The sequence below is a fragment of the Cataglyphis hispanica genome, chromosome 4, assembly GCF_021464435.1.
Source record: "Cataglyphis hispanica isolate Lineage 1 chromosome 4, ULB_Chis1_1.0, whole genome shotgun sequence".
NCBI classification, from domain to species: Eukaryota; Metazoa; Arthropoda; class Insecta; order Hymenoptera; family Formicidae; genus Cataglyphis; species Cataglyphis hispanica.
Genome location: NC_065957.1, coordinates 9,586,110 through 9,613,050, shown reverse-complemented (window position 1 = coordinate 9,613,050; position 26,941 = coordinate 9,586,110). Strand labels below are relative to the sequence as shown.

At 30.8% G+C, this 26,941-nt stretch overlaps 5 protein-coding genes across 6 annotated transcripts; all 5 read right to left on the bottom strand.

Annotated features, from left to right (window-relative positions):
- Positions 1-362: 362 nt before the first annotated feature.
- LOC126848652 (proliferating cell nuclear antigen) lies at positions 363-2,518 on the bottom strand. The gene is made up of 4 exons (XM_050589684.1): positions 2,126-2,518; positions 1,738-1,903; positions 1,512-1,656; positions 363-665 (listed from the first exon to the last, which is right to left on the bottom strand). The coding sequence occupies exons 1-4, from the start codon at positions 2,344-2,346 to the stop codon at positions 412-414; spliced, it is 786 nt and encodes a 261-aa protein (XP_050445641.1). The 5' UTR covers positions 2,347-2,518; the 3' UTR covers positions 363-411.
- A 351-nt stretch (positions 2,519-2,869) lies between these two features.
- On the bottom strand, positions 2,870-6,535 carry LOC126848633 (histone-lysine N-methyltransferase SETD1B). 2 transcript variants are annotated; one of them, XM_050589647.1, is made up of 6 exons: positions 6,329-6,535; positions 4,947-5,609; positions 4,382-4,884; positions 3,790-4,273; positions 3,313-3,675; positions 2,870-3,182 (listed from the first exon to the last, which is right to left on the bottom strand). In XM_050589647.1, the coding sequence occupies exons 1-6, from the start codon at positions 6,341-6,343 to the stop codon at positions 3,117-3,119; spliced, it is 2,094 nt and encodes a 697-aa protein (XP_050445604.1). In that variant the 5' UTR covers positions 6,344-6,535; the 3' UTR covers positions 2,870-3,116. The 2 variants fall into 2 exon arrangements, with proteins under 2 accessions (XP_050445604.1, XP_050445603.1); XM_050589646.1 differs by lacking the exon at positions 6,329-6,535 and adding an exon at positions 5,833-5,959.
- Positions 6,536-7,164: 629 nt separating this feature from the next.
- Positions 7,165-9,099, bottom strand: LOC126848648 (protein YIF1B-B). Its single transcript, XM_050589678.1, has 4 exons — positions 8,875-9,099; positions 8,448-8,536; positions 8,023-8,352; positions 7,165-7,822 (listed from the first exon to the last, which is right to left on the bottom strand). The coding sequence occupies exons 1-4, from the start codon at positions 8,903-8,905 to the stop codon at positions 7,292-7,294; spliced, it is 981 nt and encodes a 326-aa protein (XP_050445635.1). The 5' UTR covers positions 8,906-9,099; the 3' UTR covers positions 7,165-7,291.
- Positions 9,100-9,890: 791 nt separating this feature from the next.
- LOC126848647 (corticotropin-releasing factor-binding protein) lies at positions 9,891-21,735 on the bottom strand. The gene is made up of 7 exons (XM_050589677.1): positions 21,465-21,735; positions 16,966-17,056; positions 14,177-14,337; positions 12,825-13,044; positions 11,622-11,800; positions 10,940-11,039; positions 9,891-10,737 (listed from the first exon to the last, which is right to left on the bottom strand). Exons 1-7 carry the CDS (start codon positions 21,564-21,566, stop codon positions 10,604-10,606), a joined length of 987 nt encoding a protein of 328 aa, XP_050445634.1. The 5' UTR covers positions 21,567-21,735; the 3' UTR covers positions 9,891-10,603.
- A 2,956-nt stretch (positions 21,736-24,691) lies between these two features.
- LOC126848653 (uncharacterized) lies at positions 24,692-26,278 on the bottom strand. The gene is made up of 3 exons (XM_050589685.1): positions 25,980-26,278; positions 25,050-25,189; positions 24,692-24,981 (listed from the first exon to the last, which is right to left on the bottom strand). The coding sequence occupies exons 1-3, from the start codon at positions 26,276-26,278 to the stop codon at positions 24,692-24,694; spliced, it is 729 nt and encodes a 242-aa protein (XP_050445642.1).
- Positions 26,279-26,941: the final 663 nt, after the last annotated feature.

The following is a 26,941-nucleotide window of genomic DNA, read 5'->3' as shown; positions in this document are numbered from 1 at the left end:
AGTAACAATATGAATATTGATTAAGAAGATGACACCATTTTGCTATATTAATCATTATTGTGTCACTCTACTATAAATTTTAGTGTCAATTCTGCATTACGCTAGCACTGTGACAAGCCAAATAACTTTTAAATGTAAAATTCAAATAATATATTACCTTAAAAGTACTTCTAACTTTGCGTTACTTGTACCTCAATATTAATAACAGAATATTTAATTTTCTCTTCATTATTAAAATATATGTATGGTATTGTCCTTTTATTAGAATTAACGTGTCAAGCCGATTCATCTTTTTCTATTGAAATAAATATAAGTGTAAAAAAATTACTAGGACACATTTTCCAAAGCAATAAGTAACTTAATACGGTACTGATAATTATAATTCAATGTATACGAATTTTATTTTTTATTTTAATTTTCCTCCTCATCGTCGATCTTGGGCGCCAGGTAATACCTGATGTGTCCAATATCACCAATTTTATATTCGCATACTAAAGGCACATCATCAGACATGGACAGTTGAACTTGATTGCAAAGAGGACCAGCCTTCACAAAACAATTCAAATAACGACAAGAAAATGTTAACTTTACTGGTTCCTGCATGTTAACTATTACTGCTTCCTCTTCTTTATCAGCATCTGCAGTCTGTGCTAACTTGATATTGGCTGCAAAAAAAAATAAAAAAAAGAAACATGTATAAGTCATAATCAACTTTAAATTTAATAATGGTTTAAACTTAACTCTATCATGAGAATATAATAGTGACTCTGACAGAAAACTATTTAAGAATAGAGAACTAATATTATTTTTTTATTGATAATATCTCTCTTAACCAATTTCAATAGCTTTTATGAATCACAGTTATGTTCATACAATAAAGTTCAATTCAAACCATTAAAAATTTAAACTTTATTTACCATGATCTCTGTATCTTTTAGTTTAAAATATAAAAGAAGTAAGATTATGAGATGCAACATCTTCTGTGTCACAATTATAAGCATTATCAACAAAATTTTCAATTTTAGTCTTGAGTATCTCTCTATATAAATGTATCTACAAAACTTAGTTTCATTTTTTACACACACACACACACAATATTTTGATAATCAAATATTTATAATAAAAATATTTCTGACAAGAATAAAATGCAAACAAGTATAATTTTTGCTTTCAAACATATCATACATATATATTAATAGAAAGATATGCATTTCAAATATATTTTTAGTTAATAATGTTACAAATCAATTCCTGCAATCAACTTTAATCTATCGTTATGTAGAGGTAAAGTACATAGAAAGTTTCAATATTAAGGAAAATATTGATAACACAGTATATATATATATATATATATATATATATATATATATATATATATATACTCTCCCTCTCATCTTACTTTAATGATGTAAATAAAACATAAATTGTATATATGATATATTGTATCATATATTATATTATATTATCTGTAGCACATCTATTTTTAAAGTGTACATATAGAAAATATTTACCTGAGCCATAATCACCAGTTGCGCTGAATTTTATACCTTCCTTGGTACAGGCAAAAGTTATAGATTCTCCAAATTGACTTAAATCTCTGCATATGCGAGTAAATTCTGCAGATGGCATTTTCACAACACAAGAATAAGAGGTTTCCTAAAAAACAATTAAATAATAAATTATCATGTATAAAGAAAACTATGTATTTTCAATATCATCTCATTATTTATATCTCACAGGAATGCCAAGATGCTCCTGATCCATATTGATTAGCTTCATCTCGTATTCGGCGAGCTTATCTTTATTTGGCGATTCAAATATAAAAACGATAGATTCAGGATTATCCCACGCCCTGAGGGTCACTGTATCTTCCGCACCAGCGCATCGTAGAATCTTCGACATACTGAAAAAACATTTTTTCTTTTTTAACTTCACTCCCTCCGCAGTCCTTTCTCTTTCTTTTGCCTCAAATCTGTTGTATGTACGTATTTAATTCATTTTAAAGTGTCTAAAATATTGAGAGACAGTCAAAAGAAAGGAAAGTACTTTATTCTTAGTAATTCTACTCTTTTTCTTCGAGAAAATTCCCCGGATTATAACCTTGAAAATTCGAAATTCGACTCACCAACTGATGCTCATGCCCATCGACAAATTCCGATCGCAACGATACTTGTCGAAGCCGTCGCTCCTGAGATTCAGCGAGACCAGGGAAACGTGAGCGTTGTCCATCGCCTGGAGCTGAATCCCCGAGTCGGAACATTCGAACGTCGCTTCTGTTAAGAGATCCTTCACCGCGTCCAACACCTTCTTCAGGATCGCGCTCTGTATCAGACGTGCCTCAAACATATTGCCGTTTGTTTCTGCTTGCTAGATTCCGTATACTCAAGCTTACTTCGAACAGAAAATAATGTGGAAAAATCGTATGCAACACACTTGCAAAATACATCAACCAAAGCAACACAAAGCAACAGGCATTCTCGCGGCTTCGGAACACAATTACCCGCCTTTTCTCGTCAGTTAAAACGGAAGTAGATGGCATTCTTAAATTACACAAAATGTTCGCATCCGGTATTCAACGTGATTGCAATCCATTATATACAACAGAAGAATCAAGTTTTTCATATTATGGTTTTACATACATATGTACATAAAAAGAATTATCATTATTTGTAAAATATTAAATGCTATATTTCTGCAATTCAGCAAATTCGTAGTTCTTTAGTTATAATTGACATTGTATATTATTGGCAATTATGGATACGTAGAAAATGCGGTATTTGTAGCTTTTTTCACAATTAACTTTTTCAATATTTACTAAATTGGGCTATTGAATAAAATATGACGCATAAGTTGATTACTACAGAGAAAGTACACAAAATAATAATTTTAATAATACAATAGCTTACATAATTTCGCACTTAAACTTATATTCATTGAAAATCATTGGAAAAAAAATGATAATTACAAAATGCTTAAACACTTTGCAATCGCTTACACTATCGTATTTAAATACATGCAGTCTCATTTGTTTATATTATGTAACTATATGTACATATGAAATTAATCTTCATAAAAATCGGTCAGCATGATACACGAGCATTAAAACGATATATTATTTAATGCTCCAAAAAACCTATATCGCCTGTCACATTCTCTAATTCGCTGAACATTTGATCGAGGTGCTGAAATAAAACGGCATATATCAAATTCTTACGTTCTGTACAAAGAATTATATTGACAAACTAGTATATCAATCTTAATATATAAATTTCTAATTAGATAATAGAAATAATTGATCACCCTTATACTTACATCGGTTGATTCATCTTCATCATCTTCATTATCTTGTAATGTTTCCGATTGCTTATCGCTGAACATTATATTTCCATCATCATCGATATCCTCGTCATCTTCAAAGTCTTCCTCATTATCATCCTCATCATCGTCAGTGTCATTTGGTTCCTCATCGTCGTCATCGTCATCGTCATCATCTGATTGCATAGTACACGACGTGTCCATTTCTTGCATAGTACACGATGTGTCCAGTTCTTCGTAATCTAGAGGTTCCTCTTTGATCTCACTAAGCATCATTGTTTCTTCAATCGCATCTGTCTCAGTTGGACTGCTTGGTGGTGGAGCTTCAGATGCTGAAGGTATCTGAGGAGGTTGCGACGTCTAGAAAACATTATTAATATATTAAATTGTTTTTTTATAAAAAAAAGAATATAAAATGGTTTCATATCAATTGCAATACATATATTTTAATAACATTGATTTTATATCTATTACCCAGGGTTGCTGTTGTTGTTCTTGTGCTGTTTTAGCCGACGTAATAAAAGTCGGTAACACAGAGGAAGGAGAATTTGTATTTTGTTCCTGAACTTGCAAGGTTGGTTTATTTTGTGCCTTATTGGAATTGTCTTGCAGTCGCGCTTCAACGCTATTTGCATCTTGATCCGTCGACGATTTATCTACGTGATTAATCTTATCATCTTTCTTCATTTGATTGGCATTATTTCCTTCATCCTTCAACTTCTTGACGTTAAGCTTCAATTCAACATGATTTGCACTCTGTTCTTTTTTTACTTGCGCAGCATTATTTGATTCTTGTTTAACTTTCTTAACATTAGGCTTAGGTTCTCCAGGAAGACAAGCGTTACCTCGCTGCCGTCTGAATCTAACAATAATACTTCTTGTATCCCACATCAAGTCATGCGCTTGTTTATAAGCTGCTATTGCTTCATCTACGCTATTGTATCTTATAAAAGCATATCTGTAACAGATGTATTGTAAGTATAATATCGTAAAAAATAATCCTATCATATCGACTATATGAATTAACAATATATATATTTATATATAAATGTATCTCATAACTAACCGGGTATTTCTCATCTTTTGCGCGTATCCTACATCTACTCGTGCTGTTGGAAATTTGCTTTTAACCTCGTTTACATTAACAGATTCGGGCAAATTTCCTATATATAAAGTATAGGGATCTATCTCCTCAGGCATCGGATTATCCTCGTCTCTTAATGACTTTCTCTCGACTTTCAGATTCCCTACACCGAACTGAATTTTCTCCAAATCTTTTATAGCTTCGTCAATATTCACATTCTCTGCCATCTGGATGAAGCAATATCTCGGCCCACTTGGACTTTGAAAATGTATGTTTTGTATACCAGGATGAAATAATCTAACAATATCTTTATTTAAATCTGGATCAGGAAACTTAATTATTAAACTCTGTGCATTAATTTTATTCTTCTTGTTATATTCGTTTTCAGTCTTCAAGGCTCTTTCCGCATCCTCTCTATTCCATGGTCTACTAGGATAGCTTTGGGACATTGGTTTCCTTGGTTTATTCTTCTTTACTACTTCCTTCTGAAAAATTTCATCATATTATGTTCAAAATTTATGTAGTATTCAAAGCATAATCACCGTACAGTTTTCACATCTCGATCCTCTGTTTCTTCGCTATGTCTATTGGTCACGATTCCTGGTGGAATGGGAGGTATAGGATGATTAGGTAGAGGTACAGGTATGTGGTTTATTATAGCGTCATTTGCTGTCGCGGTGTAATTATTTCTCTGCCATTCTAAACCAAGACTACCTGTCAGTGTCGCGCCAAAGTATGCGGCCTGATCGAATTGACCCTGCGACTGTCCGAAACGCGCCAACCTTCTATTTTTACGATGAAAGTTATTCCTCTGAACATACATATTGCTTCTATTGTGAGTAAACCGTTCACGATGTACATAGTTACCTCTTAGAGGCATTTCTCTTTGAAAAGTATTAGTAATTTCACGCGGAGTTGGTGGTGGTAAAGGAGACGTTTGCGGTGTTATCCATTGCCATGGAGCATGTGGATGTGCCCATGCTTGAATAGGAGTCACTTGGGAAGGCACTGGTCCAAATACATGAGGCGGAGGTGGAACTCCGCTGGGTGGAGGTGGCATAGGTGGCAAAGGTGGTTGTCCTGGTAAAGGTTGAGTGGAAGGGGAGGATGATGATGAAGAATAATTGGCATACGAAGAAGCATCGTATCCAAAATTTATAGACTCTTGCTTAACAAAAGTTTGTTTGGCTTCATTGTCTTTTTCCGATACCTGAAAGATTAAAAAGTCATGAATTAAAACAAAAAGAGACTTGCGAGGTTTAAAAATATATATACAAATATATACAATTGGAGAACGATCGTTTTATTGCACGAATGATATTGGAGCGATCAAGTAAACATTGTCAACATTGACAAGCTAACCTAAATAAATATCGTTGAAAAATAAAAAAAAAAATCCCAAGGCATCAGACGACAGAGAGGACAGACATTACCGCGCGAATCAAGAAGTGACGCTTCATATTGCACGTATACTCGATTTGAGATTCGCCCTTATAAGGTAATAGTGTTTCTCCGAGTTATAATGTAAACACATTGTAGCGCGAGCATGAGCGTATACACATGTACTCATGTACATATAATGAATATATACATGGGAAAGAGAGAGACAGCCCAGGGATACCAACCTCCGAACAACAATTTTTGCAAGAAATAAATAAACAAGAACGACCCTGACCCGACCCTGACGCGAAATTACGGGTATGCAATTATCATTATATGCGGATGCATCGTGTCTTCCCGCGTCTGTTTCTCCCGCAATGGATATCCCCGTGTTCCTCCGTTTTTTTTTCCGCTCAAGCTACATATCGATCTGCAACATGTCACGCGAACTGACGACTGACATTACACACGCGGACATAATGGTATATGCGATGACAGACGACATATTACACTTAGTTTTGCGATCATTGACACGCATAAAATACGTACTCTCTTCATTATCATCTTTTCACATCGCGAACCTTACGCGATTCCGTTGCGTTGGCTGACCACGCGTGTACGATTTCTGCGACTTTACGAGGAGCACACCTACAATGTAGTGACCGTGCGGGCCTTGCGCGCGCGATTGATCGTCGGATTCAAATTCCCACTTCGATCATGATACACTTGCGCTCGCGTTTTCACGTGTACTACGTACTACCGCCATTGCCGATCAATAGCTCGAATCTCCATCGCGCGACTCCCGAATGCGCACGTGACAATAATAATAAGCATGGAATTCGAGTGTTTTCCGCGTGCGTATCGCCGTAAAAACATGTGTATATATTTCATTATTTATTGTATTAATCAATGTAATTCAGAACTGCGATTAGCAATTTGACATTTAAATAAATGTTTTTTTACGTACAAAAGATTCAAAAACAAATTGTACATAAAATTAAATTGCAGAAACAAAGAGAGAGAGAGAGAGAGAGAGAGAGTTCTCTATCTCTATCTAAATGCAATCAAAATGCAATCAGATGCAAATCCAATGAGAAAATTTATTTTTTAGGAATTTCTATTAATTGCAGAGTATATTACATGTCTGAAAGAAATTCGCGCGCATTTAAAACTTGAGCTTCTTATCTAGATATATTTATGTATCATGACCATTAAATAAAAAAAAAATTAAAACTATAATTAATTAATTACAATTACATAATACGATTTATTTTTTTTAATTTGACGCGTGTTTGTCTATCATACATATCAAACGCTTACAAATATATCTTACTGCCAGACCTTTTCTTTTTTCCCCAGAATTTTTTAATAATGAATGATGTGAATTATATTCATACCGAATTTTATTACAAAAAGTGTACAGATGTTAGTAACCAAATAATAAATATACATTTTTGTTGTCCCCTTCACTGCGTGTCTTATAAATTTCTCGCACATGCGTGTGTGTGCCATTTAAATTAAATGATATGATAACCACCACATCAGAATGGGTTGTATACCAGCTAAGAACAGTATAAAGTAAAGTCGCCTCTTATTTCCAGAGGCTGTATACGCATTATGGCCTTGCGGAATGACTCTTAACTTTAACGATCGCATCAGAAAGACAGCTAGAGAAATGCTAAAATATAGTAGCATCGCGTAATAGCCAAACTTTCCAAATAACAACGATATCAACAAGGCTGCGTTAATACCAACATATTTGTAACCGCAATATGCCAACAAGTCTAATGTTGTTAGACTCGTTTGAAGATTCATCACATATAGGCTTACAGTATGAACGAGCAATTCAATCAAACCCCAACCTAGAGCACTGCTAGCCAAGATACCTAATTGCTCGTGACTGAAACGTTCGTGCATACCTAAAACTAATCCTGCTGTAGCAACATAGGTGAAAAACGCCATTGTAGGAATATACATATCTGGCGCATTTTTCTCATATCTTGGTTGCAATGGTACATCTTGCTCATATTTTACAGACCAGTCCTATAAGAATTGTTATTTAATTTAATTAACATAATTGACACCTTAATGAGACACTTTTTGTTTTTATAATATGTAAATTTTAGATAAATATATTTTCATATATAATAGATATAAATGGATATAATAATAAAATTATTAAAATGCAATGTTTCAACTACAGTGTATTTGTTTTCTCCACAAGTAACCTAAAGAAAACTTACCTTATGTGTAAATGGGAAGAACAACAGCATTAATTTTGCGAAGACATAATCTGTGTTTACAGCAAAGTAATATTTCAATGCTGTAACTGGCACATATTTCTCAAAATGCTGTTTCCCAGTACCAACTAATGCATTTCCATACTGTACTGCCATGTCTGCAACTACTGGTTGAGCCAATAATTGTGTCGCGAATTGTGAATTTGCAAATTCCCCACCTTGAGTATTGTCGAGTGGATAATTTGATATCTGTGGATTAAACCCATATGGTGATGGTGCCTGTCCAGAAACATTAAAGCCATATTCTGGCATTGCACCATTATTCACAGGCACCTAAAATTAAAATCGCAACAAATTAATTGAAAACTCAATGTATGGTTTATATATCATATGTAAAATATAAATAACATGCATTTTATAAAATTTACCTGTTGGTTATACATATATGGGCTCTGCGTCATTGGAGGAGTTGGTGCAGATAAACCAGCTGATGGATCTAATAATCTCTTTGGTTTTCCTATCAAATCACAATTAATTTCTACATAAAACAGATGTAAGGAGAATAAACTTAGCAATTTTTATAATCGTTATTATTTAAATAACAGTAATAGATATTACAATAAAATGCAACTATTATTATGTATTCCATTGTTAATATTATTGATGAAAAAGTACTAATTCATTTAGTCAAGTTTGATTCAATTATATTCGTATAATGAAGAACGTTATATGGTATAATGAGAAGTATATAGTAGAACAAAAATAAAGACAAATTATTGATAAGTATAAATAACTTATACTAAAAACAGAAATATAAATTTAAATTTACATCTGTCACTCGTAGGTTACGCTTACCTCGACGTGCATTCGAATGATTGTAATTCATGTTTCAACAGCTTTTCAACAGCTTTTCAACAGCTTTTCAATAGCTATTCACTCAACAAGATAAGATACACTCCGCTCGCACCTACTCGACTCTTTCATAAGAATGAGAGAGATTAAGAATTTATATTACAAATATGTTGCCATGTTCTGTTCTTTGTCCGTCATTGTAAAATATTCGTAGACTGACATTACATCTGTCGTATGATGAGTTTGACGTCCATTGGATATGAATAGAGAATTTCTAGAATATTTCGAAAGTTTCTTGAAATAGTAGCCAATCAGCTGATATCTGACAACTTGTCATATAATATCTGATGTCCAATAGGAAGATTTGTTTTCTAGGGACAAAAATATTCTTAACTAGATTATTTAATTGCTAGAACCTATCTTTCGATCACGTAACTTTTTCCCTAAGACGAAAACGTGAAAAATTTTGAAATTAATTGCAAAATTTTCTCTAAATAAACTAGATATTTTTTAATTTAAAAGATGTAAGTTATGATTAGGTAAATTATATTATATTATTTTTCAATTTCATTTGGATTAGAATTATTCAATGATTGACAAACTTTATCAATTAACACAAGTTTATTTTTTTCGATGATGAAAGCCGCTATTGTACATAATTTTTTAACTAAGAATAATAATATCTATTAAATAATATACACATTTATTTTTGCTTATTTATAACTTAAATAAATACGAACGCATACATATTAAGCTATCTACCGTTACATTATTCGTGTGCGCATTTTATTCAACACAAATATTTATTTTAGCTATAATGTAATTATAATTTTAATATTATAATATTAATGTAAAATATTATAATATATATTTTAAAATGAATAAAATGCTATTTTTTATAAACATTTGATATATTTAATATCATAAATGGAATATTTTAATATAGTATGTTGTAACACCAAATATGTGCAAAAATTATATGTATATAATATTTGATATGATATTATTATTTATAAGAAAGTATAATAAAGAGAAAGCTATAGTTCGCAGAATAAAATAAGATCAATGAAAAAAGGAAGATAGCAATACAATAAATATTGAAAATTAAGTAATTTTTCAATGATATAAAATAGTCAATAAATTATTTCAATTATTTTTGATAAAAATAATAATCATTGAGCAATATTTAAAAAGTCTTTACTACTTTTATTTAGATAACATATATTATTAAGATTGAATTAATTTTATCATCAAAAATTATTCCGATATTACGCTTATCTCAATTAACGCAGTACCATTACGAAAACGTTTCAAATAAATGTTTACTCTGCACTTATCATATACCTTTCACTTTCCTATTAAAAGCGTTGCTTGAGTCGAAAGTATCCTACAAATTATATGATAAATCTTTTTACTTTTACAGCTGTATAGAAGTAAGAGCTTGTTGATGAAGTAAGTGAAATTGTTCAATAGAAGGATACGAAAAAGAGTAATTAGAATAATCAGTCTTAGATAGAACTCTCGTCTCCTCTCACTCGTATGTATGCGACATCCCCATTTAATATGCAACACAAATATACGATCAGTATAAGCTAAACTACGATGACGGGATATTTTCTATGCAACAATTCTTTTCGATGATATTAGCGTTGTACCTGCTCGTTCAAAGATAAATGTCAAGAATACATAGCAAATGCGGTGGAACGAGATAAAACTATACGATGCGGTCGTTTTAAAGACCAGAAGCAGCCTCCAGCATATCGTTGTCTATCATTGATCTTATTGCCACTGTCACCGAATTGTCGCAGTAACCGCTCGATATTAATCGGACAACTGTCACATCGTACGGCACAGGCTCTTTTATATCTGAAAGAAAAAAAGCAATTACACCTATTTATAAAATACTTAATAAAATACTTAATTACATGTACTATATTCTCTATAATTATATTCTATATAATAAATATTAACAAATCGCAAAAATAATAATAAAAATTTATGAACTTGATATAGATTTTTTTGCAGAATGTTTTCAATTACGATTCCATGAGTATGAAATGCTCCTTACTCGGTTTCGAATCCATGCCGCAAATGGAGTCGATTATATCGAGCTTTGTTGTATCCAAGTCGCGGCTGCCTCCGATTTGCACTTGGTCCTGCGGAAAGCACTGAAAAGGAATAAAAAAGTATGCAAATTAGAAATTTGCACATTACTTTCTTATCATTTTATTTCGTCCACAAAGCTCCTTCTCAGAGGAAGTAGTTTTTAAATTAAAGCAAAATAATTAACATATAAAATAAATTGGCTTCCTCATAAAGGAAGCTTTATAAATAAAATAAAATTGTTTATAAAAATATTTAGCTCGATATCTTAAAATTTGAGGAAGTTAAAGCATACACAAACATTTCTCAAAAAAATTAAAATTTTATAAAAAAATAAACCCTTTCATTGACCCTTACCAAATTCAATACCATTTTAATGATACTCATTTTAAAAAATTTAGTCCGACAGCGGAAATTGGAAACTGCACGTATATTCCGTATCTCCCATGCATATATGTATACGTACATACATATATACAAACAGACATTATTTTTTTTTAAATATAATTTTGTTTTGAAATATTCTAAACATTCTAAACTGATAGAAAACTAGAAAAAAAAGCTTTATCACGAAAACGAAGTTTCTTTTATGAGGATGCAATTAATATATTACAATACAATGTATATCGAGAAGAAGAACAACGTACTTTGCGTAGAGTGCCAGTTTCGGATGTACGAGCGATGCTGTGCGAGCTGGTGCCACCGACTCCTAATGCGATCACGTGAACGGTACCGGGATACACCGCTATTAGGGTGCAGTTGATCCGTCTGCCATAATTGCGGAGCGTGAATGGATCCGTTGTGCTCACTGACAAGACATTGCAGGCTGAGGAAAATAAAAAATAAGAGACGTAAAAATGTAAAATTCAGCTCGCCAGCTAAGTATTGGAATTAGTTTGAGTTTATTTCATTTACTGGACTGAGACAAGTCTAATATTCTCGTCCCTGTCGGTGTATTAATCACTTCAAGTCTTTACCCGAATATTTGCTTGTGGGAAAAAAATTGGATCGTAGCAAGATAGAGCTTATTGTACAGTATTTTTCTCTGTACGTTCTCTCTTTTTATTTAAAAGAGGAAGATACCCTATTATTCCTCCTATACTTTTTACCATCACTATTTATATTTTTGTTCTGATATACATAATTTTAGGTCTCTCTCTAGTTTATTGTATTATCAAAGATTAGATGATTCCTCACTAAAACCCGATCTGTAGAATTGATTCTAGCTACATCGAGATGTTATTCGATTAAAACGGCGTGAAGCTTGAATAATTGAATTATAGAGCTAAAATTCTGATGGAGCCACCCATTTGCAATGTTAATGTATTATGGCCACTTCACATTGCTATTCAGAATAGGTAGCATCAATTTTCCGACGTTCATTATTTCGACTTGAAATGTTGCGTTCGAATATTTCATTAATTAAATTATTTCGATATAGATCATGTTAATCAAAGTAAAATTAAATAATAATCATAATTTAAAAGAAAATAATATGCAAATGTGTGTTGATTTTCTTAATTTTGCCTAAATTCTGTAAATACAATTTATTAATTATTTTATACTTCCATATTATGTATAACTTTTTTAATTGTTATTAAGATATAATTAATCTGAATACCGAATAAAATGCAAATAGAAGAGCAAGCCATATTGTTGGATTTCATGAAATGTGCTAAAAATATTCATAGATTCTCATATTTATCCATTTTTCTTTTAAAAAATGTAAAATTATATGTGAGCAAAATATATATATCTTTCTAATTCTGTGATGTATATTTTTTTCGGATTGCGTAATTGTATGTTCTCCGAAATTCAAGCTAGTGTCATAATTAAATCGTTATACTCACGTCTCGGATTTTTTGGGTATCTTGCGGATACGACGAAGCCTCTCCCACGTAGAGGTACTCTATATTGGAGGAGCGCAGCATTCTGTGAACTCGTAAAAATCTTCTTACCGCGATACCATCTGCTCTTACCGCAGAATTCTGTCACTCTTTCCTTTATCGGTAACGGATGGTCGCCTTCGTTCGGAAATAATTCGCCGTTTAATTCCCAGCCGTCGACTACCTGCAAGTTAATTAATAAAAGTTTAATTGCTTCATAAAATTTGCAAATTAAATAAAATTACTGTTGCTCGAAGTAAGAACGCGTTTTTTTGATTACCAAGTTGTATTTAACATGTATTACGATCTGTAAGTGTATAAATTTACTTGCCACATATTTATGAAATAAAAAAATTACAAGAAAATATTTATTACAAAAGTGAAAGAGAAAGAGAAAGAGAGAGATAAATATGCTATATAAATTTCATAAATAATTAAAAAGTTGCAAAATGTAATAAAAAATAAAAATTTTAAAAAAAATCGAAATTCGAAGTATACAGTTGCAATCATGCAGAGAAATTACGTCTTGCAAAGACAAGTCGAGCAAAACTTCACTCTTCGTGTTGTTAGACACTTGTTCTTTGTAACATTGACTTCTGTGTGACACATGACGCACCGCGTCCGTCGTGGAAATTACACAAGTTTACCCTACAGGAGTTTTCCATTAATAGCGACAAGAGGGAACAAGCGTGAATCGAGGAGGGAAAACTTTGCGATTCGATTTTTGCGTAAAATTGGCACATGCGCTGCGACAATTCGTTTATGGCTACGGCTCGTTGTATAGATAGCTTTCAAGGGTTTCGCTTATTGTCACTATGAAAGTCACACAGAAGCAAGTTAGTAGCAACATGCGCAAATTCTTCTTCTCGACATATATTCTTTTCCATTTCTTTTTTTTTCAAGAAAATTCAAGACATTTGTTCGTGACATTTGCAAGGATTTTATACCTTTTTTTAATTCATAATCTAGTGTCTCTGAGAGAAATATATATGTAGAGAAAAATATTAGATTAAATATATTATGTGTTTTGCTTTTTTCATTAATATTTTATAAATTTTTTTTTTTACTATTTATCTAATAAATATTTTAAGTTTGATTGTGTTTATTGGCTTTAAAATAATCTGGTACGTTATTCTCGAATAAGTCCTATCTATAACAAAAAGAATAATTTATTGTTCAATGATTCTTTTCGATGCTTTAGAAATCGATTTAATTTACTGTGCTATTATTTTATCTTTTCGATTAAAAGCAAAATATTTGCAGGTGAAAATTGATCTAAAAATTGACGCTTAATAGTAACTGATGATATTACATACCGCCAAGAGTCCATGATGATCGCAGGGAATGTCAAAGCTGTCGAAATGTATCTCTATTGTACGATCCGGATCAGTTAAAAAATATATTCCACAAACGTCATCACTGTCGGATGGCGATATGTAGGAGAACGGTCCACTTTCCGAAGTAACAAACATGCAGTCTGTAACAGAACATCAATTAAATAATTAAATACATCGATTCTTACAAGTTGTTTTATAATACAAGTGTATTTAAATACAAGTGTTTTCCAATGCATTTATCATAAATAATATTAACGCAAAATTATTTTTGCATCGAAAGTGTGCACATTATACAAGAAAATTTAAGTATAAATTATAATAATATTATTACATTTATTTTTTATTTTTTTGTCTTGTAATTTGACGGAACAATTTTTTATATATTTTTATAAACATTACCACTACATATATTATTTTTTATATTCTGTATCTTATGTTGTAAGGTTTTAATATCCTTTTACATTACTATAAAGTAATGTAAAATGATGCAAAATAATGCTTATGTTTTATAAATTATTGTACAATAACGTGCGATATCTAAATTAAAATAGCAAAATCTTCAAGTAACATTTTCTGTAATTTTTAAAACTTAGAATTATATTTTATAACTAAGAATGTATATCTTGATAGTTATTTAATTAAATGAGAGACACTCAACGATGAGAAAAGCATTTTTTTGTCATGAAACAATTTTTTATATATATATAATTATACGTATACAATAACGCTGATAAATTCCTTATTATAATTGTACGTATTCTGTGTGTTAATACCGTAATATTTCAGGGTTTACGGATAAAGAGATAATTAATATTTGCGGATTAAGCGACCAAAGAACATCAAAAAGAAAACGTAGAAGATATATAATGATTATATACTGGTGCTTTTTATAAAAGATTATCATGTATCTAAATGCTGAACATGTAAGAAGAAGTTATTAAATTTGGAGAATAAAATTTAATTTTAATTTTAATTTTTGCTTAGATTAAATACAATTTTAACTTTTGTTATTGTTTTTGTTACTGCTTTTTGTTATTTTTTTTTTCAATCGTACTGTGACTTTAATCGTAGGTTTCGATGTAACTCGGAATGATCGCATGTGATTATCGGGTAATACATAATGCATGCAAAAATATACTAGGCCCGGCCACTGTTGCGGAAACTGCACCATCCATCCATTAACGCGGTCCACAATTTGTGCAGTAACGCAGTTACGGTATCAAACGGCTCAATAGCGAAGCTTACAAGCGTGTGATGTGCTTCCGTTGTAAGCAAAATACTTGGTATGTATAGAACTATTTTTACGCGTCTTACGATGGATTAACATGATTATAAGTAGCTCATCATAAGTGAAAACCGGAAAAAAATTATATAAAATACACTGAATAAAATACATAACCGAGAAATATTTTAAGAATATATATTATATATGAGTTACGAATTATTCGATTACATCGAAATTTCCAAGAAGAATTAGAATTAAGATAAATAATAATAAAATATAAAATTAAAATATTTAATTATAAATATAACGAAAAAATTGTAATAATGTCAAAAATGTATTTTTTAATTTTATAATAGAGATTTATAATAAAAGACTTATAATATATGTGTAATCCATATCTAATGTATAATCCATATCTAATGTGTAATCCATATATATATATATATATATATATATATATATATATATATATATAACATAGAATGTGTAATCCATATCTCTCTGCTTGAAGTGAAGCAAATTGATTCAAGCAGATTTGATTAATAATGTTAATTCCAGATTTCAGTAATTTCATGAATAATAAGCACAAATCAACATGTAAGTAAAGTGCGTGTGCGTCATCAATTTATATAATATAAATATAGAATATATTAATTGGAAGATTGTTTATCAATAAATAATCATGGTTGACATTTCGTCGAAATTAAAAAAATTCTCAGTAATTGTAATTTCTTACGAAATACACAAATGAAATAAGAAAGGTCTAAACTACTAAAATAATAAAATCTCGATTGATTTTAAAGGATTCTGTTGTTTAACTTTTTCATATAAATTGCTTTTTCAGAAAAATTCTACTCATTCCACGAATTATTTTTTGATCAAATGTGTCCAGAATCATACTAAAATTTTTCTATTAAAAACGCCGTGAGCTTTCAGCCTATTATTTGTGCTTATCAATCGTGAAAATAAATAAAAGATAAAAATGGAAAATGTAATTACTTTTTTATACGTATAAATTGCGATATGCATCATAATTTATAAGATATCATAGTAATTATAGCTATCTGTAAGCTATCATCAAACAAAGGAACGCAGCTTTGCGTAAGCTCTCGAAATGTATATCGAGCAAATCTTTCCGAGCCCAGATTATCCCGTTCGTGAATGCATTATCACTAGTTTCAATTATACGAGCAAACGCTATAGCGTTCCTCAAACACTGATAGAACGATATAATAGAAAAAAAAACAACAAAATATTGATTGTATATGTTTAAACATAGAAGCAAAAGTTTATACCTAAAAAAATGCGCGACAAGATTATAATATAAAGATAGTTTAGTGTTAAATTAATTTCTAAATTAATTAAGTTCTAAATTAATTTTAAATAATTATTTTGACATATAAAATTTTACTTTTTGCTAAATTTCCACAGTCTATTGCCTTAACAATTCGAATATAATAATAAGTTATTTAAAATATTATCTTCTTGCGTTTATACATATTCCAAACAATGCATGTTAATTACAATTATGTTATTTGCTTACCTGTAATCGGTTGATAATGTCCGCGAGATATTCCGAATAAAGCCTTCCCTCCCGCTTCATAAGCCAAGACATTGGTAGCTTCATGTATTAACTGAAAATAGCATGGTTACGACAAAAATAATGTTAGATTACATAAGAACAGGCATATGACAGTTAATTGAATTATTGTTACGTCCGCGCGGACGTAACATTATAATAAATCTAATAATACTTTTGTCTAATAGTAAATTCCACCTATAGCGTCAAGTAATGCCAAACAAATTGGAGATTGAATTTTTCGATGAAAAATGGATTATCATTTGTATTCCGTTTGATTTCTGCATGTAAACAATTATTGAGAATTTCACTGTATACATTTGTAGAATTTTCGATTTAATACGTGACATGTATGCAAGAGAAGTAAACTAGAATGAGATAAAACAGACTTTGACGTATATATTTATAATATGGTTTCATATTATATGCATTGGTAGAAAAAATGAAAGGTGACGCGGACAAAATGTCGCTGAAATAATGAATAGTTGCAGAAAGGGAAATAAGACAAGATGTTTGAGTAATAAGACGACGATATTAATTTATCGATCCGATGATTCGATATTTAGATAGAATATTTATATCTCTCTTAGGAAATATATACTATGTAATTTGCTCTTTTTTATATAAACAATTTCAATTACATTAGAATTTCAATTGCATTTCATCTTTACCACTTGTTCTTGGATGGTATATAAATGAAAGATTTATTATGTATATCGGGCAAACTTGGTATTTTCCTTTCGATATTTCGATATACAGCAAGTTTTGCTGTATATCGAATTTAATATAACTGTTGAACTTTGCAAAGTCCAATTTATATGCGCTTTCCTTTTTGCATTTCTTGCTTCTTCCTTCCGCGAAGCATTCGAATACATTCGTATACGTTCAATATGCAATCAATCGTTTTTTATTATCTATGAGAAAGCATTACATTTTTTGAACAAATACTATTTACCAGATAACGTTTGTTTGATTATTTCTATGTAGTCAAACTTATTTTGAATATGTTACTGACAACACAGATATATTAAACTCTTTGACCATATGTAATGCAATGCTTTAAATGGCAAATTAATTTTTGTTCTGTTAAATAAAGCACGCGCAGATAAAATCTCCAAAGCGAACTAGACATAACATATATATTGTTTTATTTATTTTATTTTATTCGCAGAGGATTTATATTGTTTTTATTTAATTCACAACACTTCCATTTCTCTTAGTTTCCAGGCATCGAATTACACGATACAAAATTCTCTGTCCCAGACATTACACAATAAATATAAACTGAATCATGTTATTTAATTATAATTTTATACTCGCCACATAGTTTCTTCAACTTGCTTGGAAAATATAATAGCAGGAACGGCGAATTATTCCGCAATTAGTGTCCCAATCTCGAATCGGTACCAAATTATCAAGGAATCTCCCTCGACGAGAGAAAACAGCGTTACTAATAAAACATCCAGTACAGCGCTTTAAATCCGAGCGCAATCTCGTTGTTGCATCTCCGTTCGTGCTCCATCATTTTGTCGCGTTGGTGCAAAAATCGCGCAAATTGCACTCCCCGCAACAAACACGCGTGCTAGCATGCTATATCCGCGTTATTTCAATTAACATTATTTCTCGACTGTCACCACAGATACGAAACCGCTATACGGAAAATCATATTCCCCCGCCTGTCAGATATAAACCTGTCTCGAAAATAATTGGCGAGGAATCGCGTCTGAACGATGGCCTCGGCGCGCAATTGCGTATAGGTGCACTCGTCGATCGCAGTGAGCAAAGTAATTATCGCATGTCGCTAATACGGGCATGACAAGATCGTTTATTTGTTATAATGTAAAGTAGAATACTTCGAGTTATACTTTCTAGTTTTTGAGAGATACATAAAGATAAAAAAAAAATTTATATTACAATTTATATTACAAAAATTTATATTACATAAGATACAATGTTGTATATGCGTCAAAAGAGGCACAAAATTTCATTGCTGAATCTCTAGCTAATATTAGTAAGCATAATTTTATAATAATGTTTAGATAAATTTGAAGAAAATTAAATAATTTGAATTTAATTTAACAAAGATTAATGTAGATTAAAAAATTCTTTCATTTCTTTGTGTGCATAGAGTTTGTCTTCTGTAAAAATTATAAAAAAATGAGAGAGAGAAATTTTATTACATTCTCTCATATATGTGTCCTTCTCTTTTTTATTAAAAAACATTATAAGAAACTCAACTTTTCTCTCTGAAGATAACTTAATGCTGTTTATTTATTTCTATCTCGTTGTAAAAAATGAAAAGGAGGCAAAACAAGGTAATTTGCCTAACTAAAAAGTGACTTACTCATTTAAAAGTGGGGAACCAAAACTCGTTAAAAGTTGGCAAATGATATCAGTAAAATTCAAAAGTTTTTAAAGCTTTTACAGCTCTCGAAGCTCTTTTCTTCTTCTTTTTTGATTTTTCATGTAACATAATTTATGTCACATTTATTTTTAATTTAACTTAATCTTTAAATTCCAGAAAAAAGTAATATATAACTATTTCTCTTTAATTATTATATTATAATATTATATTATTAAATCTTTTATATTTATATATATTAAAATTTATTCACAAAAAAAATAGAAAACACTTTTTATATCCTAAAAATTAGGTTATTTTCAAACCGCTGAAACTTGACAAAAAATCATCGATACAAAATTAAATAAAAGCATTTTAAAACTTAAAGTTTTAACTTTAACACGCTATCAGTGATTTTAAAAAATCTTTTTATCTTTTTTGTTCTGTGCTTTAAAAAAGAACACATTTTCTTGTTCCTTAAAATTACGTATTTTGTGACACTCAGCAGCTCAATAAAAAAATTTTTTTTGGAAGATTCAACTCAAGTTCCACAAACTACATTTTTCCTACAATATGCTTTTTTAAAATTTTTCTACGATTTTTTTTTTTTTTGAACGAGTTTTACGATTTTGAAGCTAAATCTGTATTTTTTAGAAATAAGAAAATAATGAAATTTTTAATCGCCGATAATACGTTAAAGTTGAAATTTCAAGCTTCAAAATGCTTTTTTAATTTTTTATCTATATGATAATTTTTTTGTCAAATTTCAGCAGTTTGAAAAGAGCCCAATTTTTAAGGTATGGAAAGTGTTTTTTATTTTCTTTTTAAGTAGTATATATAATTATATTTTATTATTCTTTTTTTATTATTTTTGATAATATACTGTTTTTTATGTACCATATTTGTTTTTATAAATATTTTATTGTCTTATTGCATAAATATAATATAATTATGCTGGATATATTTCCACAAAACTTTATATCTTTATAAACACATTACATTGATTAAACTTTAGTAGAGAAATGTAGCGAAAAGAAGCTGATTAGATAATTAATTCTCTTAGGAAGGAGAGAAGAGCTTCTCTTATTGGTTGCGAAAGGAAACTACGATAATTCTGTCATATGACGGCCTGCTATAAGGGCAATTTTATCTTCATTGAGTTTGTTACGTTAAAATGATTCTTAAATGAATTCTAGCTACTTTTAATAAAAGGAAAATGACAAGAAAAGCTGAAAGTATGATTGACAGTGCTAAAAAAATAAAGAAACTTATAATTTTAACAATGAGATAAGACTTAATAAAAAATTAAGATTAACAACTTACAGTTTATAATCATAAATTTTAAAATCATTGTTTACAAAAAAATACATTTTACTCTTTTAAAACAGATATGCGATTATAAATTTAATGTTAAGTATGAAAAATTAGAATAAATCGCAATAGTTACTTTAAAATTTTCCCTATAAAAAATTTATCAAAGAATTTATTAAAATTATGTTCGGAGATTATGAGAGATGGAGATGCATATCATATATCAAAATAACTCTTCTTTGAGTTAACTTTTTATCAGGATAAATATATGAATTTAGAATCGCGATATTTTTTTGATTATAATTACTACTCCTTAATAATTACTCCTTAATAATTTCTTTTAACATACATTATAAAAAAACGCATACATTTTTAATGATTTTAAGATAATGATAATTTTCTCATTAAAAGAAATATTACAATATATATTTATTTATAATAGAGTTTTTGAAATATATCACATATATATTCCTTTCTCAGAATCATCTTTATTAATTATTCAGAAATTAGGTTGAGAGAGAAAGAGAGAGAGAGAGAGAGAGAGAGAACATTTTGACTTATGAAGATAATCAAAATGCGTACGATGAAGATATTGAAAAATATTGCAGTGTTTTTTTATCTCAATATTACAACTTAACTCATCGATCTTTCTACATTTAAATTTCAACATTTTTTACATTTATTCAAATTATATATTGTCATGTATATATTTGACATATTATAAAATTTCAAATTATATACAAAGTCTTTTTTTGTCAAAATAATACTAGATATTAATCTAGAAAAATATATATTCGGAATACATATTTACCTGTTGCTGATGGTGATCGTTGTCAATCGCTGCTCTCGCAACGTGAAACGCGCTGGCGACGATGACCAAGAGAATTGACGCTGAAATCGACTTGGAGAACATCTTTCACCGGTTAGGAAGAAACGAAATCGGCAAGAAGAATGACACGTAAATAAAGAAAAACTTCTCTCTCCCTCTCTCTGTCTCCCTCTCTCTCTCCGGCGGCTTCCCTCTGCTTTTTCAATCGCTACCGAGAGATCGGAGAGCGCAAGATCGTGGGGTTGGACCGAGCGCGGCAGGTGTTCTGGTGGCGTCGCGACGCACAACGTCCCTCTTATAGCCGCCTCGTCCACAGCCTCCTCCAGCTTCGTCCTGCTTCGGCTGCGCAACCCCGAACCTTATTGTTACGCTGTACAATAACTTGACACGTTGGATTTGGAAGCGTGGGCGCGCGCACGATGCACTATAATTGTCCCATTTAGGAAGACAAAAGTATTCCACCTGGTTGTGCAGTTTTATGAATTTCTACTGCAACATGTGTTTCTTTCTTTCTCTCTAAATTTTAATTTTCCATTCAAAAATTTGCCATTTATTTGCATCTTTGACAATCAATTCACAAAACGTGTCCTTTATTTTATTTTCATTGTAGTTAGCTCGACGATTACAAGCACTTTGATACTTTTTTTGATAGGAAAAAAAATACGCTTTGTTCTCATGTTCACATATTTTGAATATCCTGAAAGACATGAGAGAAAAATTAAAAGAATAAAACTTGGTCGTTCTCTAATCAATTATTTGTTATAAAAAAAAAAAAATAGAAGATATAATGAAATTCAAGATATATATACTTACAAATTCTCTCTCATTGTTTCTTTCTCTTTTTCAACTTTAACAGCAAAAATTTGTTTTTGCTGTTAACACGTTTATTTTATTTTTTATCTCTATATCCAATTTTACGTGAATGTCAAAGGAATAACAATTAACGATGGATTTTATTGCAACTACTGAAAATCGCTATCGCGATGCTCTGCGTCAGCATCAATGACGAATGTTGTATCAGACAGAAAGAGAGAGAGAATAGATTGACATTTTAAATATTCTTCGATATTTGTGCTTACGGCGATGTCCGCGTCGGAATGCACGATCGCAACCGCACGACATTGAGATCCGGCAGGATTCGGGTATGTCATTCTGTCAGCGAGATGGACGTTAAACGATCGCTCGATTAGCGCAACCTGGAGAAATTCATCGTATATGTATACATATATGTGTCGTCTCAACATCGCGACGTCTTGTCCGGCTTTAATCCCAAAGCAGTAATTGAGATCGATGGACGAGAAGTCGTTGTCCGTGTGGCTCAAGGTAATGTCCTGTAAGCTTTACAAATGATTTTTCCTACAATGGAAGTGCGCTGAGAAAGAGCGCGTTATTAGGTTTATTTTCTTTTCTTTCTCTCGAATTCAGAATGTTATTAAATGTGAATATAGAGTAAGAGAATAGAAAATTATATAATTATATCAGAGTTAAATTTTCGATACAACAATAAGAGACAAAATAAAGACAAAAAATGTATTATAGTAAATGTAAATGGTTCATTTGTCAGCTTTAATAGTTTAAATAGCTTAAATAGTTTAAAGTAAGAAATCTGTTTTACTTTCGAGATAATGATAGAAGACACAAGAAATTAAGAATGGCAGATGACAGAAGAAATTTAAATTAAACGTTGAAATTTTAGATAACTGTTCAATTAGCCATCAATTTATACTATGTTATTAGCAATAATATTTAATGTGTAATCAAATATTCAATGTACAAAAAATCAAAATATTTTTATTATCAAATCATAATATAAAAAGCGATGTAATAAATAATTAATAAATATTTTATATCATAATATGAAATGAATGATGAACAACTGATCAAAAATAAATTATAGAGTAAAAGATAATTGCCAACCATGTCAAATACACAAAATTTCAAATTAATAAAATTTAAATGTTTATCCCTCAAATTAAACTTTTTAAAAAAAAACTTTTACATTATATAATCACAGAAATAAATATTTTAATATTTAATACAAAGACCGTTGATAATCGAATATTTATTATTCTCTATAGATAATACGTAAAATACAGAGATAAAAATACAAAACAAATAGCGATCAATATTTCGATAAAGATCTTTTGCACGTGGTGAAGCCAAAGCACTCTATAAAAATCAAAACCACCCTATAACGGTATCTATTTAGATGTAAATCGTAGACATTGTGTATGCATGTTTGCCCATAGAAGTTGAACATGAAGAGCAACGCGTCCTGATGTAACACTGATGAATAAAATAACTGCGATTTATCATTCGATAACTTTATCGAATTTATCAAACGGATGACGGCCTATCCTCGATGACATGTATCCATCTTCTAGATTATTTCATTTTATAAGGGAAATACAGTTGAAAGTACAATCAGTTAACGAACATTGTGATTGACGCATTATGATATACCGTATCATGTGCTCCTTCAAAATGATAGGTTTCCTCTTAGATGCGCGCATGATAGTTTGTATCCTCGATACGAGAATCGCGCGTGTCATGACAAAACAATTTCGAGAGTGAATTCTCATGTTTAAATTTAATATTATTAAAACGATGGTCGCAAAGCGGAAACCATTGTAAATAATATTGTATACATTTATGGGTATATCAATAATACAATCGCCAATTTGCAATTCTGTTGGATTAATTGACACGTGAACGTCAGCGATCTGAAACCTTTTCCGTTATTAGTCTCTTGCGTGTAATCGTTAATTCAAATTAGCGAAATAAAGTCATTACTTTCAATTAATTAAAATTAACATCTTATTAAAACCCAGAAAGACAGCTTCCCAAAATGCTTTCAAAATTTATCTCGGCAATATATATTCTAATATATTATGTACTATATGTGTAATGTCACATCTCAAACATGAGTTGGAGAATGTTTTTGCGTAAGCAAACAGCTTGCGGCGAAATGCGCAACAATGGGTAAAAAAAATGTCTCGAAAGAAAAAATAGAACGCAAGAGATCGCGTGTACGTGATTATTAATAAAATTCAAGGACTTTTTGTAATGAATAATTCAGAATTTCAGAAAGTAATGCCGACTGCTCACGCTTTTATCCTTGATTTTATCGACAAAGATACAATGCGCATCACGTTGAAACCTCTTCTTGAATAATTCGTATCTCCGAAACTCTCACTTGTAGCGAGGAGCTAAGGATGCGGAGGCACGAAAAACTGTTGCTCCTCTTCCTGGGGGAACACCTGATGACTCCTGTCATGTACGTGGTATAATCCGTAATTGATACCGCTCGTGGCTATCTTCTTTAAGCCCTGGATGCTGGATAATATAAGAGCCATTTTCGCAAGGATCAGAGCCTTGCCGCCCAGCACTGCGAGAAACTGAAAGCCCATCGGTATTAGGATCGAACCCATCATCAACAGACCTAACATCATCAGCGGCATCATGTGATGACGGTGACGACGTCGATGACGTCCTCGACCTGAAAATTTATAAAATTAATTGTAAATTAGCTTCAAACTCGATTGCTTCATAAAATTTGCAACTTACCTTGGACAATATTTCTGTTCGGACCAAGCTCGGACGGTGTGTTGAACATATGTTCGACTTCAACTTTGAAAGCATGAGTCCGCAGAACGCGTGCCAATCGATTCCAAATGACTGCTGACCAGTTGGTGTTATCTCTCGATCTATCGAGAAAATTGTCTCTATTGAAGAACTGCCACGCGCGTTTTAATTACAAATAATGATTTTACTTGCAACGATGACTATATGCAGTAAATTCTTTAAAATAATTTTTATTTTGTTTTAAACACAATAAATTTTGCAATGAAAAAGGAGACTATAGAGATATTAATTTAATATATATTTTTTTTCTTTACAACTTTGCAATTTGTGTTATAATGTTCATGTTCCAAAAGAATATTATATCAGGAGTAATTATATCTGCAAATTAATTAGCGATTTTGAAAACCACGGATGTCGCTTAACAATATTACAATTTCTTCTTTGTCTGATTTCACGTGATTAATTTTATAATATACAATTATACAGTATGTATTTCTCTTACAGTGACTTTGCTGCATCACCAACAGTATGTATATAACAAACGCTTTTACTCATAATCCTTTCAATAACATCGTATAATTGAAAATTATTGAAAATTTTCGATGCACGGCGCTCTGAACGTTGAAGCATGCGATAGATAACACATTCTTCCGAAATTTAACAAGAATTCTAATATAACAAATATTACGAACCGCTACAGGAGAATCCCTCCAATAACATTCCAGCTCCCCTATCTCCCTGATTAACGTATCTTTAGCCTTTGTTGGACAAATTCTATTTCTGACTATTACACCTACCTGTTTTCTCGCTGCAATCCATCGAACTTGGCGGTCCCGCAAAGTTTATTTATATCATTCAATTTTTTTTATTTGGTTAATCTTTTATATTATTTATAAAGAGAGTTCAACTCACTTAAATTCCGTGCTGTTTTTGTCGTTCGAACGAAATCGTATCAAATCGATTCCCTCGAATACCGGAATGATATCATCGTCGAGAAAGGCATCCAGGGTGTTGATAATTCTTTGCTGCACGCATCCTTTAAAAATCTCCAATACTTCATCCTGGCCGGAATTGTTCCAGGACTCCGGTGAGCAATTTTTGAGTACAGACCGTAATTCGGAATACCATCTTGCTTTGTCGTCACAGTCGACCCTTACGACCGCAATCAGTGCGAGGGCAAGGACGTGAAAAGCACGAGGGTGCATCTGCATTTAAACGCGTACGAGCCTCTCAGGATCGACGATATCGATGTGGGTTAATGCTGCGTGGCTAAATTTTTTCCCTTTTTTTCCTTTTACAGAGAATGTATCTCGTTAAAAATCAATTCATTTTCCTTAAATTGCTCGCTTTTTTTTGAACGACTCTTATGCCAATATCGAGAGGTTCTTTAAGTAAAGATATTAAAACTAGCAAAAGAATACACAATTCAAAAAAAATCTAATAAAAGATACCTTGTCTATCTATACGTGAAAACTATGAACAATACAAATCGAGTCTATAAATAATAGAAATGAAAAACTCGAAGTTAAAAAAATTAAAATTGGATCGTTTTGCAACTTTTGTTTCTATGAAAATATAAATTAAATTTAAAAAATGAATGATTTATAAAAATATGTATTTATATATTTTATATAAATTTAATCTCTTTTTTTTATTATTATCAAAAATCATATTAATTCTTTTTTTAATTCTTATTATTTTTGTGAAATATTTGATAAACGATATTATCAAGTCTAAAAATAAAATTAAATAAAAAAAAAACTTTCGGATAAATATATAAATTTGATCAAATTTATTAGATAATATGATTATAGCACTGCTTACAAGTGCTTCATTCTTTCTCCTGCTCATTTTTTTGTTTCAGTCGTCCACAA

Coding starts and splice junctions, on each gene's coding strand:
- LOC126848647 (XM_050589677.1), bottom strand. CDS start 21,566: ATGTTCTCCAAGTCGATTTCAGCGTCAATTCTCTTGGTCATCGTCGCC. Junction 17,057..21,464: donor ACGATCACCATCAGCAACAG/GTAAATATGTAT, acceptor TGCTATTTTCAG/TTAATACATGAAGCTACCAA. Junction 13,045..14,176: donor ATCATCATGGACTCTTGGCG/GTATGTAATATC, acceptor ATTAACTTGCAG/GTAGTCGACGGCTGGGAATT.
- LOC126848648 (XM_050589678.1), bottom strand. CDS start 8,905: ATGAATTACAATCATTCGAATGCACGTCGAG. Junction 8,537..8,874: donor TCATTCGAATGCACGTCGAG/GTAAGCGTAACC, acceptor GTGATTTGATAG/GAAAACCAAAGAGATTATTA. Junction 7,823..8,022: donor TCTTCCCATTTACACATAAG/GTAAGTTTTCTT, acceptor CAATTCTTATAG/GACTGGTCTGTAAAATATGA.
- LOC126848633 (XM_050589646.1), bottom strand. CDS start 5,859: ATGAAGCGTCACTTCTTGATTCGCGCG. Junction 4,274..4,381: donor CAAAAGATGAGAAATACCCG/GTTAGTTATGAG, acceptor CATCTGTTACAG/ATATGCTTTTATAAGATACA. Junction 3,183..3,312: donor ATGAAGATGAATCAACCGAT/GTAAGTATAAGG, acceptor GTTTTATTTCAG/CACCTCGATCAAATGTTCAG.
- LOC126848653 (XM_050589685.1), bottom strand. CDS start 26,278: ATGCAGATGCACCCTCGTGCTTTTCACGTCCTTGCCCTCGCACTGATT. Junction 25,190..25,979: donor AAAAACAGCACGGAATTTAA/GTGAGTTGAACT, acceptor TTTTCTCGATAG/ATCGAGAGATAACACCAACT. Junction 24,982..25,049: donor GAACAGAAATATTGTCCAAG/GTAAGTTGCAAA, acceptor ATAAATTTTCAG/GTCGAGGACGTCATCGACGT.
- LOC126848652 (XM_050589684.1), bottom strand. CDS start 2,346: ATGTTTGAGGCACGTCTGATACAGAGCGCGATCCTGAAGAAGGTGTTG. Junction 1,657..1,737: donor AGGAGCATCTTGGCATTCCT/GTGAGATATAAA, acceptor ATTGTTTTTTAG/GAAACCTCTTATTCTTGTGT. Junction 666..1,511: donor AACTGGTGATTATGGCTCAG/GTAAATATTTTC, acceptor TTTTTTTTGCAG/CCAATATCAAGTTAGCACAG.